The following is a 17855-nucleotide window of genomic DNA, read 5'->3' on the forward strand; positions in this document are numbered from 1 at the left end:
ACACTGTTGGTGGGAATGTAAAGTAGTACAAGCATTATGGAAGAAAGTATGGTGGTTCCTCAAAAAACTGAAAATAGAACTACCTTAAGACCCAGCAATCCCTCTACTGGGTATATACCCCAAAAACTCAGAAACATTGATACGTAAAGACACATGCAGACCCATGTTTATTGCAGCAATGTTCACAGTGGCCAGGACATGGAAACAACCAAAAATCCCGTCAATAGATGACTGGATAAAGAAGATGTGGCACATATACACTATGGAATACTACTCAGCCATAAGAAATGATGACATCGGAACATTTACAGCAAAATGGTGGGATCTTGATAACATGATACGAAGCGAAATAAGTAAATCAGAAAAAACCAGGAACTGCATTATTCCATACGTAGGTGGGACATAAAAGTGAAACTAAGAGACATTGATAAGAGTGTGGTGGTTACGGGGGAGGGGGGGAGGGGAGAATGGGAGAGGGAAAGGGGGAGGGGGAGGGGCACAAAGAAAACAAGATAGAAGGTGACAGAGGACAATCTGACTTTGGGTGATGGGTATGCAACATAATTAAACGACAAGATAACCTGGACTTGTTATCTTTGAATATATGTATCCTGATTTATTGATGTCACCCCATTAAAAAAATAAAATTATTAAAAAAGAAAAAAAAAAAAAGAAATAGATAATTCCACAGTCATAATAGGAGACAGCAAGGCACTCTCTCAGCACCTGATGGAACTAGACAAAAATTCAGAAAGACTCAGAAGATCTAAGCCGCGCCACACCATGTTGATCTAATTGACGTTTATAGAGCACTTTTTAAAAACACCATTTTGTGGCGCACATGGAGCACACATCACCTCAGACAACACCATGTGCTTTCAAAAAAGTCTCCATGAACTTAAAAGGGTAAAAATCCTACAGAGTATATATTCTCTGACCACCACAGAATTCAGTTAGGAATAAATAACCCTAAGAGTTTCATGAAAACTCCAAATGCCTGGAAATTAAATAGCAAACACCCTTTTAATTCATAGGTCAAAACTCAAACAGGAGAAGTTAAAAATATTTTTAATTGACTGGTAAACTACAACAAGCCTGCAGGATGCAAGTAAGCTGTGTTTGGTGGGAAAGTTACAGCATTAAATGCTTCTGTTAGAACCGAGGAAAGAGCTAACATCAATGACTCCGGGTTTCACATTAAGAAAATAGAAAAAGTGAAGCCACATAAGAAACCCAAAGTTAGACCTCGCTGGGCGCTCAGGGAGGGAGCTCACAGTCCTTGATTTCTACTGTCTCCTGTTTTTCCAGAGCAGTGGGGCTCCTGCTTAAGGGCCCTGCTCAGCGGTCAGGAAACTGGGCCGCATTAACCCCACAAACAAGCCCTGATCCAAGGCCTAATGGGTGTGGGAAGCGGTCAGGACGCTGGCAGCCTGAGCCCCACTCACTGCTCCAGGATCCCCAGCCGCCCCCACCACACCGCGTGACCCCGCTGCCCTGTGACCCCCGAGGCCCCGTGACCCCCGAGGCCGGCGCCCCTTGACCGTTGGCTCACCCCCGGGCCTCTGCTGCGTCTCCCAGCTTACCCGGACAGGTACCATGTGGCTTGGGCCCGTGCTCCTGCTCCTGGGCCTGGGCTTGGGCTGCAGGTGCCTCCTTCCACCCCTGGCTCTTCGTGGGGCTCGAGCCATGGTCCCCGTCCCTTATCTCGGAGCGCCTGCCGTGGCCCATAGCTCCTCACCCACGGCTGAGATCCGCGCCTCCGCACGGGGTAAGGCGAACTATATACGTTCAGTTGGGGGCGCCCTGGGCCTTGGGCTGCCGGACCAGCGGGCCTGCCTCAGCCTGCGCCCACGCGTGGCTCCTGGCGGCGGAGTCATCCTCAGAGGCAACCGTGCCGTCTGCTTCTCTTGTGGCCCGACGCGGCCGCCTCTTCAGCAATGCCTCCATGTGCGCGTCCTGCTCCGCTCGCGTCGCACCCGCCGCTCCGCACCCACCCACGTGGACTTGCATCTCTCAGCACCCAGAGGCCTGCTGTCCCTGCAGTGGTCTACGCCCCTGCGACACGCCATTGGGCCTCTGGAATGGACCTTTGAGCTTGGACAGATCAGCCCGCAAGATGACTCTTCTGCCTCCCACGTGTCCCCCCGCTCCACTGGGCCCATTGACCCTCACCCTTACTTGGGTTTTGTGGCCCAAACCAAGTGTCCTACAGATGGGCCCACACCTGTTGTTTCAGAAGCTGTCAATTCTGACAGTGCCCAGGCCATGAAGTCCTCAGTGACCTGTCAGTTATCTAGTAAAAAGAATTGTTTCGTCACCACCATAAAAATCAATGGGAAGAAAGCCGGTTCTCCCGTGGTGATGACCAGGAATATGGATGTTTCCTTGAATGTTTCCATTCAGTATACATGCCCAAAAGCTGAGAGCATTGAAAAACATTGGCGTATTTTTCTAGAGCCCTCTCCATCTAATTCGCTGAAGGATCCTCAACAGTTAGATATACCAGAACGCCAGTTAGGGCAAGATTTCACATCTATCCACATCCCCAAGAATGTTTTGTCTTATGGCGTCTATACTTTCTCATTCCGGCTGATCCTGATCCTAGAGTCTTCTGTGTCTGTCCAGTGCTCAGATAGCATTCGTGTGACTATTGCTAGAAGTGCCCTGAAGGCGGTTCTTCTCGGAAATTCTACCATGAGAGTTAATTTCACAGGTAGGCTGGTTCTGAATGGGTCAATGTCCTCTGACCCAGATTCAAACGACCCTTTAGAAGGACTCCAATTTTTCTGGTACTGTACCACAAATCCAAAAAACTACAGAGGATATCATATAGAAGTGATCAGCAAGGAAGTCTGTCTCCCAGAGCAGGCTGATCTCAAGTGGACGTGGGCTTCCAGCCCAGAACTGACACTTTCTCCGGAGGCACTGAAAGGGAACCAAGTCTATTTTTTCAGAATGGAGATAAGAAAGGGTGACCGAACAGCATTTTCTGAAAAAAGGGTCTATGTGCTCCAAGGACCAACACCTATAGCAAATATTGCATGTACTGAAAATTGTGATCCAATTTTGATTATATCCAACAGATTTTCTCTCTTTCTAAATTGCACGCATTGCGTCATAAGCCGTGATGTCTCTACATGGTCACTTCTGTTACCTTCAGGGAATGAGGTGGCGTTTGATTGGACACAGCAAACTTCAACAGGAAGGAATAGCATTTATTTGTCAATCAAAGCTTTTGCTTTTAGGAAATTTTTCGAAGATGAGTTTTGCATTTCTTTAGATCTGGCAACTTGGAGTGGAGTGAACTTGGTGCTCAGGTATCCCTTTATTATTAATTATCCCCCTGAAATTGAAGAATGCAAAATCAATCCAACTAGTGGAATCTCACTTTATACTAAGTTTGTTGTCCATTGTATTAACGTTACGGATCGGAACATCCCTCTTACATATAAAGTGGTAGTATCTGATTTACATGGTTTTGGTGAAATCAGTTCTTTAAAAGAGAACAGCTTGGGGACCATCATGTATATGGGCAATGAGCCCACCTCACCGCCCTCCTATTTTCCTGCGGGTGTGCTGGCCAATCATTACGCTATGAAGATATTTGTCCTGGTATATGACTTCCTAGGAGCTTTTTCCCAGGTGACTTTGTACACCACGGTACGGGCTCCCACCGACAAAAATTCATCGAACACCGTGCTGCAGCAATTATATAATATGACCGTGGGACAAAATTCAGCACTCTCTACTTTGATTCAAGAGCAAAAATATTTGTCTGCGGGTTACTTAATGTACATAGCAGCCTCCATTTTGAATAGCATGAAAACCGATGCAACTCTGCAAGCAAGAAAAGCCAGTCTCCGCGAACACATCGTAAATCAGTCTTTCATTCTTCCTATAAGCAATCTGGTGGAAATCAGCCAGGTAGTCACGGCTGTGGCTAAATTAACGCAGAAAACATCTGAATTCACTGGAGTCGCTCGGAAACTTGCCACGGTGAGGCTTTGGCAAGCAAGCCAAGTCCTGCAGCAGCAGCAACAAAAAGATAAACACATCCACTCTGAACAGATAGAAATGGTGAGCACCGGAATATTAACAGCTCTGTCCAATATCCTGAAAATGACTCCTCATTACGAAGTTGATGCTGATCCTTTCTATGTAATACAATCTCTCGCAGACATAGTACTGGCAGGTAAAGTGCCAGAAAATGAAACCACGGCCATGAGGAGTTCGAGCTTTAACATGTATGTCAGGAAATTGGAACAGTGGACTGTTACTAGCATCTTAGGCAATGAGAAACACTGTCGAAATTGTTTTCACCCAACCATAGACAAGAAAAGTGTTCCTACCTTGTCTGCAAATGCTCCTATCTCTGTGATGTTTTGTGAGTTTCCGGAAGACCCCTTCCCTTGGTTAAATGACGGGGAGAGCATTTCAGCAGATGTGGTCGGATTCAGAATGACAGGGACTACAGCTCAAGGAGACGTGCTGGAGATCATGCCTGACAGTGTGGAAGTATTCATAGGCCGAAAACAGCTGAGCTCTGAAGCTTTCAGTCTCATTGTGGGACCCGACAATGAGCCTAATCAAGTTGATGAGTCCTTGAGAGAGACCATAGGGGCGTTCAGCTTTGAAGTGGACAGCAGAGCTGTGAAGGAGCTGTTGGTTCACATCATAACAGATGTGACCGTGTTGTTCAACGTGTTGGTGTATGCCAGTAGTCAGATCACCCCAACGGCGCTGGTGGCCACCTTCCTTGTGCCCCATGAGATCCCTCCAGTTCCCAACCAGAGTGGTCTGTTCAACCCAGCCTGTACAGTTAAGATGCCCCATGTGGTTTGCCTCTCATCGTCCTTGCTTCAAGTCATAGCTCAGCAGGGCCAGTCATCCAAGTGCAACATTACCGTGGTGCTGCGGGCACCTCATTTCGTCCTGACACCCAGTGACAAGCTCGTGAGAATTTCTGTTTCCACTGTTCACTGCTTGAACATGTATGGGATCCAGAGTGACTGGAGAGAAGATAACTGTGTGGTCGGAGAAAAGACCAGCTGGGACAGAGTGCACTGTGTCTGTAAGAACACGCGGAGGGCCAGGCGGCAGCTGAACGCCATCAGGCTGTCCCACGTTGAACATCACATCCGCTACCTGACAGCGAAGGTGATTGTGGTACCTAACCCTATAGATCTACGGTTAGAGACCATCAAGAAGGTCACCCAAAACCCCGTGACCACCATCACTGTCCTTTTCATTATGTTTACCTATATAGCCCTAGCTTTCTGGGCCTTGCACAGAGATGAAATGGACCAGTTTATTGGGGACAATGTGATTATCCTACCTGATAACGATCCTTATGATAACATATGTTACCTGGTCACAATTTTTACAGGAAGCCGTTTTGGGTCTGGGACCAGGGCCAATGTCTTTGTCCAACTTAGGGGAACGCAAAATACCAGCGATGTGCACTGTTTAAGCCACCCACATTTTAAAACTCTCTACCGAGGAAGCATCAGCACTTTCCTCCTAACGACAAAGAGTGACTTGGGGGACATTCATTCCATCCGCGTGTGGCAGGACAATGAGGGCAGCGCCCCCAGTTGGTATCTGAGTCGCATCAAAGTGGAAAACCTTTTCAGCAGACACATCTGGCTGTTCATGTGTCGGAAGTGGCTTTCTGTCAACACCTCTTTGGACAGAACCTTTGACGTCACCAACCCTGACGAGCCCCTGAGGAGGATAGACTTCTTCCTTATCAAAATGAGCAACAAGCTAAGGACAAGTCATATGTGGTTCTCTGTTTTCGCTGGAGTCATGGCCAAAGGCTTCAGCCGGCTCCAGAGGCTGTCCTGTTGTCTGGCGATGCTGCTGTCCTCCCTAATGTGCAACATTATGTTCTTCAACCTCAACAAGGGGAAGAGAACGGAGTCTAACGAGAACCGATACATCAGATCGATGATCATAGGGTTGGAGAGCGTCGTGATTACCATACCTGTGCAAGTCACCATCACCGCTTTGTTCACCTACGCCCAGAGGAAACCTCAGGTGACCCTAGCTGAGGTGTCTCCTCAGAAGCATTCCGTGGTGGCAGTAGCAAGTGGACACTGGGAGGAACGTTTGGAAAAGTGGCATGCCCAGGAAACGGCAGAGGCACCCTCCAAGAAGGCCAAGACACCTTCCTCTAGGCAAGCTCATGAGCTTCAGAAGGCTTCTGTCAAGGCAACTGTGAAAGGTAAACGCCAGCTTGAGCAAGCAGAGAGCGAGGCTTCACGCACACACACACAAAATACCAACACTAATAACAGAAACGTCAGTGACATTCCCGAGGTCCCCTCTGCCCAGCCATCTTCTCCAGAGGGTCCTCCGCCCCGGGCCAAGAAGCCCAGGATTGTTCTGCCTAGGTGGTGTGTTTACATCGCATGGTTCTTGGTTTTTGCCACGTCGGGCGTATCCTCATTCTTCATTATTATTTACGGACTGACGTATGGCTACGACAAGTCGGTAGAATGGCTCTTTGCTTCGTTCTGTTCGTTCTGCCAGTCCATTTTCCTGGTGCAGCCATGCAAAATCATGCTTTTGTCAAGCATCAGGTCACACAGGCAAAAGTACTGTAAAAACCTGTCGTGGGTTAGCAACTATTCCTACACTGAGATCCAGCTGCCGAACGTCGGGTTGCACCCGGACGAGATACGAAAACAACACCAGTACCTCGTAGACATCCGGGCCTCCAGGATGTACCAGCCCCTCACAGAGGATGAAATCAACATATTCAAGAGGAAGAGGAGGATCAAGAAGAAAGCTCTGCTCTTCCTGATTTACATGCTGACTCACTTTCTCTTCCTGGCCCTCCTGTTAGGCCTCGTCACCCTCCTCCACCACACCGACAGCTTTGCCTATAACCAGTTTGTTCGCAATCAGTTCTCTGTGGACCTTGCTACGGTGACCAGGCTGCCCGAAGTCTACCGGTGGCTCGACGATGTGCTGGTGCCTTTGTTCCACAACGACCTGAACCCAGCGTTTCTTCCTGACAGCTCCTCTAGGATCCTTGGCCTCCCACTGATGAGGCAAGTGAGGGCAAAGTCCAGTGAAAAGGCCTGCCCGCCTGCCAAAAACTTTGTGCCCAACAGCATCGAAGGAGAAATCCACTGTCATCCTGAATACGGCACCGATCCAGAAGACACAGAAAACTACACCGGCTTATGGAAGAAAGTTCACAAGCGGGCGACAGACAAGAACACCAAAGGGTTCACCTATAACCCTCCAGAAAAGAGGTGGGTGTATTATTCCCACGGACTTCTACATACCTATGGGTCGGGGGGATATGCTTTTTATTTTTTCCCAGACCAGCATCCATTTAATTCCACACTGAGGCTCAAGGATCTCCAAAGGGGCAAGTGGCTGGATGAGAGGACGTGGGCTGTGATCCTGGACCTGACCACTTATAACCCGGATGCCGGTCTGTTCTGCAGCATCTCTGTCGTGTTTGAAGTCTCGCAGTTAGGAGTCGTAAACACGAGCCTCTCCACGCACTCCTTCTCGCTGGGCGAATTCACCAGAGAGCCGTCGACAGAGGCCTACATGTATGTGGCCATCCTCGTGTTTTTCCTGGGCTACTCTGTGCACGAGGGCTACGTCGTCATGCAGGAGGGGGCCTCCTATGTGACACGTGTGTTCAATTGGCTCAACCTTGCTCTCAAGTGCACCCTCGCTGCATTGATTGCGCTGCTTCTCAGGAGGTACCTCTGGGCCTCCAGCCTCATTCAGTTCTACTCCTCGCACCCTGAGGATTTCATTCCCTTCCATGCGGTGTCCCAGGTGGATCACGACGTGGCGATCGTTCTGGGTTTCCTGCTGTTTCTGACCATCCTGAAGACCCTGTGGTATTCCAGAGTCTTTTATGACGTGCGCCTGGCTCAGACGGCCATCCAGACCGCCCTGCCCGGCATCTGCCACATGGCGCTCGTGCTGTCCATGTCCTTCTTCCTGTTCATGGCTTCCGGCTACCTGGTGTTTGGTCAACACGAATGGAACTACAGCAACTTGACCCATGCCATGCAGACACTCTTCTCCTACTGTGTCTCTGCATTTCAGAACATGGAATTTTCCGGGAACAGGGTCCTCGCAGTTCTGTTCCTCTCGGCCTTTGTGCTGCTGCTGATCTGCGTGTGGATCAACCTGTTTCGGGTTGTGATTCTGTCTGCCTACAAGGAACTGAGGCAGCCTGTGTACGAGGAACCGTCCAACGAAGTGGAAGCCATGGTCTACCTGTGCGACAAATTTAGGACTCTGTTTGGCTTCCTATCCTTCCAATCCAAGGCCCAAGATGAGTCTGGGCTCTTTGAGCACATGCTCTATGGGCAACCAGAGAAGCACAGCAGATGCTTCTTGGGGCTGAAGACCAGAAACATTAATGAGAGGAAGATGGTGTATCTGGTGGTGTGATCGTAACAGTTTCAAGAGGTCCAGGCATAGGTCTCGCCCTCAAAATGTTCAGTTTAGTGTCTCCATCTTGCTATCTGCCTGCAGGCCGCACACCCCCACATTTGCACGTATTCCCACTCTTGGCCTCCACTCTTGGGAACAAAAAAGGAGGTATCGGTGTGCAGTGCCCAGGGGAGAGGAGGTGACAGCCTATGAGTCTGAGATGAGCTTCCTTTAGCGGGAGGTAGGTGTCTTTGGAGCCCACAGCAGTTTAGAAGGTTAGAGACCCACGTTTGGGGGAGGGAGCTAAAGATTCCCCAACATACCTCACTGAGAGATGTTTTCACAGACCTGAGCTTCCCTGACCCTGTCTCCTCTGCCCACACACACTCCAGCTGGGCCAGGGTTGCAGGGGACCTCTAGGGTGTCCTGGGTTATGCCCGGATGAGGACCGTGGTGGTCAGAAGTCCAAAGCTTCTCATCTACTCCCTAAGGCTCCTTCAAGTTAAACACATAAAATATTTTAATCTCACTCTGGCCATGGCTTCTGACCATAGGGCACACTTGTAGCTAGCATAGTCTCTCAAACACCGGACTTCTGAGCAGGTTGTGAAATTGAGTAAACACAGGGGAGGGGCCAAAGACCTTCTTGCCTAGAGACAAAGTCTTTGTTAGACAGCAGCAAGGTGCATGTGCAGGTTCACTTTGAAAGTGGTAAGTGTTCTGCCTGTCACCATATCCATACTCCAGATTTTAGCTTCTTATTGTTTATGTCCTGGTGCATTGTTACTGAATAATAAAGAAAATGTGATTCATCATGTAAGAGTGGCAATGTGGGCTGGCTGCTGCTGTATTTCCCCCAGAAGCACGGGGATTTTTGCAGATTCATTATCAGAATTGAATGTGAGGCTTCTGCAAGATATGCCATGATTTCTGTGCGGGGGGCATCTGGACGACAGGGCTGGAAAGCTGGACAACAAAGTCAGCTTGGCGACCTCTTGGTCCAGGTGTTCGGGAGTTACTGAGGTGGCCCTGTCATCTTGCAGGCACCATGACCTCTCATGGTTCCTCCTGGGGCGGGTGGGGGGGAGCCTGAGAGCTTGGAGGCGGCCGGAGTCTTCCTGCCAGGTCAGAAGATAACCACAGCAGCTGGCACGACTCAAGTCTTCACAACCAGATTTTCTAAGTGTTGTTGGGGAGGTCACAGGAGTTCATGCTGGCCCACTGCTCTGACTGCAGGCCATGTTTGTAGTTAGCACCTCTCTTAATCACCTGACTAAACAGGTTGAGAAATTCATTCAACAGGCCATAGGTGAGGGGCAAACAAGGCTTTTTACTGATGGAAGCTAGCTTCCTTCTCATGCATTTGCCCATTGACTCACAGAGGGAAGGAGGTTAAGCCCCAGCTACAGGTAGTGTGGGGCGAGCACCCTTGGAGGGTTTGGACACTGGTGGCCCCTATTCTGGTGCCAGGGGGGAAGCCTCAGGGGTACATTACTGTCTCATGACTTCGAGCTGTGCAAAGGGAGAGGAAGTTTCAGGGCCATAAATGCAGGTCCCAAGTGGGTAGTTCTGTCCAAGAGGCCTCAAGGGTGCCAATAACAGCATGGAGGTGGTCTGAGTGAGGACCAGGCAGGCACTGCAGGTCCTGTGAAGGTGACAACACTCTCAACATGTGATTACAAGACAAGTCTAGCAGTCATAGGAACTCTTCCATGTATTGGGAGAGAAGAGAGCACTGGAGCCTTCTAATCCAGTAGAGACAAATCAAAACTCAGGTGTCTTTTGAAGATCATTTTCATAGGACATACATGGCAAAAATTTCTAGAAATCTTTTAGGACTCCTTTTTCTCATCATATGTCCTGGAATAGGGTAGGTACATTCCAGGAAAAGGTGTCAACAGTTGTGAATACCTTCCCATCTAGTGCACAGGAAACAGGACAAAGGTTTTCGATTTATTCCCTGTTAACTCAGAGTAGTTGAAATAGTTTTATATGCAGAGAGATGTCTCCATCTGTAGTAGGTACAGGGGAGAGTAAATGAGTCCTTCATCTACTCAAACTCTCCTGTTAATTATGAAGACTGTTAAACATTTACTTAAAAACTATACAACACTAAAGGCATTTTGTTCACTGGCCACAAATGCAGTAGGTCCTCAAATTAACATTGTTATTTTGTTATAACACTGATGAGAGAGAGAAAAAAAATCGATTCCCAGCCAGGGCCCCTGTGTGTGTGGAGGGAGCATTTCCCTCAAGTCTGCATGCGTTTTCTTCAGGGACTCTGGTTTCCTCCCTTGTCACAGAAAATGTGCATGTTAGGTGAACTGGCGTGCCTCAGTTTTCCCAGTCAGAGTGAGTGTGTGTGCATGTGTGTGATCTCTCTCTACAACGGATGGGTGGCCGGCCTGGGGTGGGTGCCCACCTTGCACCCTGAGCTGCTGGAAGAAGCTCCAGCCACCTGGGACCTTGAACTGGAAACAGCAGGTTGGAAAATAATGTCCTTACTTGTTTTTATTCACCATTTTAAAATGTATGTATAGCTTATGTTTATGTGTATTTAATAGTAGAAGTGCTTTCTTTGGGTCTTTACTTGGATGTCTGGTGATGTTTCTGTGACCAGAAGTATTATACCATAGGAACTGCACTTCTGTTCATATCAGTAAGCCTAGGGTAACTTGGTTTTGTTACATATATTTTCACAGAAAAATCGTTGTTTCCAAGAACCAATGACGACGCTATGTGAGGACTCCCTGTGCAGGCCTCCCCATACACCGAGGCCGGGAACCTATTGCTTGCAAGCCAGATGTGGCTCTTTTGATGGCTGCATCTGGCTCGCAGACAAATCTTTAATAAAATAAATAATGACGTTAAAAAGCATTCTCATGTATTACAATGCATTCATTTTCTACCACTCTTGTTCATGGTTGTGGGTCGCTGGAGCCAATCACAGCTGTCCTCCAGGAGAACACCAAATTTTTATTGGATAATGCGTAATGTACATGGGTCATTGTATGGCTGTCATCAATTACATTTTAAAATATGTGGTGTTCATGGCTCTCTCAGCCAAAATGTTTCCCGACCCTTGCCATACACCCTTCCTCCTCAGTGCCATGGAGGCCACCTTTCTTTGAGCCAGAAGAACTGTCTGGTGTCCTGTGTCCTGGAGGACGTCATCTGAGTGCTGTTCACACTGTTGTCCTACATCTGTTAAAATTCATGTGCAGTGACTTTTTATTTAGATATGTTATACTTTGAAGTGTTTACTTTAAAAACAGGGGCCTGCTTCTGCAATTTCATTAGCACGGAAAGCAAAATGACCCTAATTTCACTAGCAGGAATTGAGAAAGGGATAACTAGGAACACACTTTACCATGAAATGAGGTGGATTAGGGGTAGATCTTCCAAGGTGTCCTTTGTGAGTCTTCACTTGAATATGCAATGTATAATATTCATTCAGTAATGTGATTTTTTCATTTGGTAATGTGATTTTTTATATATATATATTTTTATTATAATTTTATTTTTTTAATGGGGTGACATCAATAAATCAGGATACATATATTCAAAGATAACATGTCCAGTTTATCTTGTCATTCAATTATGTTGCATACCCATCACCCAAAGTCAGATTGTCCTCTGTCACCTTCTACCTAGTTTTCTTTGTGCCCCTCCCCCTCCCCCTTTCCCTTTCCCTCTCCCCCCCTCCCCCCGTAACCACCACACTCTTATCAATGTCTCTTAGTCTCACTTTTATGTCCCACCTACGTATGGAATAATGCAGTTCCTGTTTTTTTCTGATTTACTTATTTCACTTTGTATAATGTTATCAAGATCCCACCATTTTGCTGTAAATGATCCGATGTCATCATTTCTTATGGCTGAGTAGTATTCCATAGTGTATATGTGCCACATCTTCTTTATCCAGTCATCTATTGATGGGCTTTTGGTTGTTTCCATGTCCTGGCCACTATGAACAATGCTGCAATGAACATGGGTCTGCATGTGTCTTTGCCTATCAATGTTTCTGAGTTTTGGGGGTATATACCCAGTAGAGGAATTGCTGGGTCATAAGGTAGTTCTATTTTCAGTTTTTTGAGGAACCACCATACTTTCTTCCATAATGCTTGTACTACTTTACATTCCCACCAACAGTGTATGAGGGTTCCTTTTTCTCCACAGCCTCTCCAACATTTGCTATTACCTGTCTTGTTAATAATAGCTAATCTAACAGGTGTGAGGTGGTATCTCATTGCCTTTTTGATTTGCATTTCTCTAATAACTAAAGAAGATGAACATCTTTTCATGTATCTGTTGGCCATTTGTATTTCTTCCTGGGAGAAGTGTCTGTTCATGTCCTCTTCCCATTTTTTTATTGGATTGTTTGTTTGTTTGTTTGTTGTTGAGTTTTATAAGTTCTTTGCATATTTTGGATATTAGGCCCTTATCTGAGCTGTTGTTTGAAAATATCATTTCCCATTTAGTTGGCTGTCTGTTTATTTTGTTATCAGTTTCTCTTGCTGAGCAAAAACTTCTTAGTCTGATGTAGTCCCATTCATTAATTTTTGCCTTCACTTCTCTTGCCTGTGGAGTCAAATTCATAAAATGCTCTTTAAAACCCAGGTCCATGAGTTGAGTACCTATGTCTTCTTCTATGTACTTAATTGTTTCAGGTCTTATGTTTAGATCTTTGTTCCATTTTGAGTTAATTTTAGTATAGGGGGACAAACTGTAGTCCAGTTTCATTCTTTTGCATGTGGCTTTCCAGTTTTCCCAGCACCATTTATTGAAGAGGCTTTCTTTTCTCCATTGTGTGTTGTTGGCCCCTTTATCAAAAATTATTTGACTATATATATGTGGTTTTATTTCTGGGTTTTCTATTCTGTTCCATTGGTCTGAGTGTCTATTTCTCTGCCAATACCATGCTGTTTTGATTGTCGTGACCCTATAATATAGTTTGAAGTCAGGTATTGTAATGCCCCCAGCTTCATTCTTTTCTTTAGGATTGCTTTGGCTATTCAGAGTTTTTTATAGTTCCATATAAATCTGATGATTTTTTGTTCCATTTCTTTAAAAAATGTCATTGGAATTTTGATGGGAATTGCATTAAATTTGTATATTGCTTTGGGTAATATGGCCATCTTGGTTATATTTATTCTTCCTAACCAAGAACAAGGAATATTCTTCCATCTCATTATATCTTTTTCGATTTCCCTTAACAATGGTTTATAGTTTTCATTATATAAGTCCTTTACATTCTTTGTTATGTTTATTCCTAGGTATTTTATTTTTTTTGTTGCAATCCTGAAGGGGATTATTCTTTTGAGTTCGTTCTCAAATGTTTCATTGTTGGCATATAGAAAGGCTATTGACTTCTGTATGTTAATTTTGTATCCTGCGACCTTACTGTATTGGCTTATTGTTTCTAGTAGCCTTTTTGTGGATTCTTTGGGGTTTTCTATGTATAGGATCATATCATCTGCAAAAAGTGATACCTTTACTTCTTCTTTTCCGATATGGATGCCTTTTATTTCTTTGTCTTGTCTGATTGCTCTGGCTAGAACCTCTAGTACCACATTAAATAAGAGTGGAGAGAGTGGACAACCCTGTCTTGTTCCTGATTTAAGGGGGAAAGCCTTCAGTTTTGTGCCATTTAATATGATGTTAGCTGATGGTTTATCATATATGGCCTTTATCATGTTGATATTTTCCTTCTATACCCATTTTGTCGAGAGCCTTAAACATAAAATTGTGTTGTATTTTATCGAAAGCCTTTTCTGCGTCTATTGATAAGATCATGTGGTTTTTGTTATTTGTTTTGTTGATATGGTGTATTATGTTAACCGTTTTACGTATGTTGAACCATCCTTGAGATTCTGGGATGAATCCCACTTGATCATGATGTATTATTTTTTTTAATATGTTGTATTCGATTTGCTAGTATTTTGTTTAGTATTTTAGCATCTGTATTCATTAGAGATATTGGTCTGTAGTTTTTTTTTGTGTATGCCATCCTTGCCTGGTTTTGGTATGAGGGTTATGTTGGCCTCATAAAATGTGTTTGGAAGTATTGCTTCTTCTTCAATTTTTTGGAAGACTTTGAGTAGAATAGGAACCAAGTCTTCTTTGAATGTTTGATAAAATTCGCTGGTATAGCCGTCTGGGCCTGGACTTTTATTTTTGGGGAGGTTTTTAATGGTTTTTTCTATTTCTTCTCTACTAATAAGTCTGTTTAGGCTTTCTGCTTCTTCTTGACTCAGTCTAGGAAGGTTGTATTGTTCTAAGAATTTATCCATTTCTTCTAGGATGTTGAATTTAGTGGCACAAAGTTTTTCATAGTATTCTACAATAATTCTTTGTATATCTACGGTGTCCGTGGTGATTTCTCCTCTTTCATTTTGGATTTTGTTTATATGAGTTCTTTCTCTTTTTTCCTTGGTAAGTCTTGCCAAGGGTTTGTCAATTTTGTTGATCTTTTCAAAGAACCAGCTCCTTGTTCTATTAATTTTTTCTATAGTTTTTCTGTTCTCTATTTCATTTATTTCTGTTCTGATTTTTATTATCTCCTTTCTTCAGCTGGTTTTGGGTTGTCTTTGTTCTTCTTTTTCTAGTTCCTTAAGTTGTGAAGTTAAGTGGTTCACTTGGGCTCTCTCTTGTTTGTTCATATATGCCTGAAGTGATATGAACTTCCCTCTTATCACTGCTTTTGCTGCATCCCATAGATTCTGATATGTCGTATTGTCATTTTCATTTGTTTGTATATATCTTTTGATCTCTGCACTTATTTCTTCTTTGACCCATTCATTTTTAAAAGTATGTTGTTTAGTTTCCACATTTTTGTGGGATTTTTTTCCTCTTTTTTGCAGTTGAATTCTAGTTTCAAGGCTTTATGATCAGAAAATATGCTTGGTACAACTTCGATTTTTCTGAATTTGCTGATGTTGTTTTTGTGTCCCAACATATGTTCAATTCTTGAGAATGAGGCCCTGGCCGGTTGGCTCAGCGGTAGAGCGTCAGCCTGGCGTGCAGAAGTCCCAGGTTCGATTCCCGGCCAGGGCACACAGGAGAAACGCCCATTTGCTTCTCCACCCCCCCTCCTTCCTCTCTGTGTCTCTCTTCCCCTCCCGCAGCCAAGGCTCCATTGGAGCAAAGATGGTCCGGGCGCTGGGGATGGCTCCTTGGCCTCTGCCCCAGGCGCTAGAGTGGCTCTGGTCGCGGCACAGCGACGCCCCAGAGGGGCAGAGCATCGCCCCCTGGTGGGCAGAGTGTAGCCCCTGGTGGGTATGCCGGGTGGATCCCAGTCAGGCGCATGCGGGAGTCTGTCTGACTGTCTCTCCCCGTTTCCATCTTCAGAAAAATACAAAAATAAATAAATAAATTAATTAAATAAATAAATAAAAAAATAAAAATTCTTGAGAATGATCCATGTACACTGGAGAAAAATGTATACTCAGTCCCTTTGGGATGAAATGTCTTGTAGATGTCTATCATATCCAGGTGCTCTAGTGTTTTGTTTAAGGCCACTATATCTTTGTTGATTCTCTGTTTGGATGACCGATCTAGAGCCGTCAGAGGTGTATTGAGGTCTCCAAGTATTATTGTATTTTTGTCAGTTTTTGTTTTAAGGTCAATAAGTAGCTGTCTTATATATTTTGGTGCTCCTTGGTTTGGTGCATATATATTAAGAATTGTTATGTCTTCTTGATTCAGTGTCCCCTTAGCCATTAGGAAATGGCCATTTTTGTCTCTGAGTACTTTTGCTGTCTTGTAATCAGCATTATCAGATATGAGTATTGCCACGCCTGCTTTTTTTTGGGGTGTTATTTGCTTGGAGTATTGTTTTCCAGCCTTTCACTTTGAATTTGTTTTTATCCTTGTTACTTAGATGAGTTTCCTGTAGGCAGCATACAGTTGGATTTTCTTTTTTAATCCATTCTGCTACTCTGTGCCTTTTTATTGGTGAGTTTAATCCCTTTATATTTAGTGTAATTATTGACACTTGTGAGTTCCCTATTGCCATTTTATAGATTGCTTTCTGTTAGTTTTGTGTCTTGTTTGATCCTTCTCTTTCGTTTTTCTATCTTTTGTTTTCCCTTCGTTGTATTTTATACATCTTTCCTCTGTTGCTATCTTTTTTAAATCATGTGCTTCTGTGGTGGTTTTTTCAATGGTGGTTACCTTTAAGTAATGAAAAGGGTTCCTACCTTGTTCATTGTAGTGCACTATTTTGTGAGTACTGTTGCACTCCATTGTCCTTTGCTACTGTTAATCTCCATCCTCTCCTCCCTTTCTTTTTGTTGTTGTCACAGTTTAAATTTGGTTTTATTGTGTTCTTCTTGGAGCTTTTACTTGTGGCTCTGTTTTTTTTTTGTTCTTTGTATCTGATTGGAGAACCCCTTTAATAATTCCTGGAGTGGGGTTTTCTGATAATAAATTCCCTCCTCTTTTCTGTATCTGTGAATGTTTTTATTTCTCCTTCATATTTGAAGGATAGCTTTGATGGGTATAGTATTCATGGCTGAAAGTTCCTCTCTTTCAGGACTTTACATATTGGGGTCCACTCTCTTCTAGCTTGTAGAGTTTCTGCTGAGAAATCGAATGATAATCTAATGGGCCTTCCTTTATATGTTGTATTCTTCTTTTCCTTGGCTGCCTTGAGAATTTTTTCTTTGCCATTGGTTTGTGCCAATTTCATTATGATGTGCCTTGGAGTAGGTTTGTTGGGGTTAATAAACTCGGAGTTCTGTTTGCTTCTTGAATTTGAGGCTTTAGTTCTTTCCACAGGCTTGGGAAGTTCTCATCTATTATTTGTTTGAGTATGTTCTCCATTCCATTTTCTCTCTCTTCTCCCTCTGATATACCTATTATTCTTATGTTATTCTTTTTGATGGAGTCAGATAATTCCTGTAGGGCTATCTCATTTTTTAAAATTTTTGAGTCTCTTTCTTCTTCTCTCTGTTGTGCCTCAAGTTGCTTGTCTTCTATTTCACTAATCCTACCTTCTATCTGGCCTGTTCTGTTAGCTAAGCTTTTTACCTCGTTTTTCAGCTAGTGTATTGAGTTTTTCATCTCTGTTTGATTTGTTTTTATAGTTTCAATTTCCTTGGAAATATATTCTTTGTGTTCATTGAGTTGTTTTCTGAGCTCCCTAAATTGCCTTTCTGTGTTTTCTTGTATATCGCTGGGTATTATTAGGATTTCTATTTTAAATTTTCTGTCGTTTAACTCCAAGGTTTCCAATATATTAAATTTTTTCTCCATAGATTTTCCCTCATCTATCTATGTTACCTCTCTTTCTTTTGTATCCATGATATTCGATTTTCTCTTCCTTAATGGCATCTGAGGGTGGTTTTGTTGATAGTATTAATGAGATTTAATAAAGAATAAAGAGTTAAAAAATAAAAATAAAAAATCGAATAGTTTTTTTAAAAAAATAATTA

The 17855-nt window shown here is 44.1% G+C and overlaps 1 protein-coding gene across 1 annotated transcript; it reads left to right on the forward strand.

The window, feature by feature from the left end:
- Positions 1-1596: 1596 nt before the first annotated feature.
- LOC136319919 (polycystin family receptor for egg jelly-like) lies at positions 1597-8436 on the forward strand. Its single transcript, XM_066253053.1, has one exon. It carries the CDS (start codon positions 1597-1599, stop codon positions 8434-8436), a length of 6840 nt encoding a protein of 2279 aa, XP_066109150.1.
- The last annotated feature ends 9419 nt before the right edge of the window (positions 8437-17855 follow it).

Source organism: Saccopteryx bilineata, chromosome 1 (assembly GCF_036850765.1).
Source record: "Saccopteryx bilineata isolate mSacBil1 chromosome 1, mSacBil1_pri_phased_curated, whole genome shotgun sequence".
Classification (NCBI taxonomy): Eukaryota; Metazoa; Chordata; class Mammalia; order Chiroptera; family Emballonuridae; genus Saccopteryx; species Saccopteryx bilineata.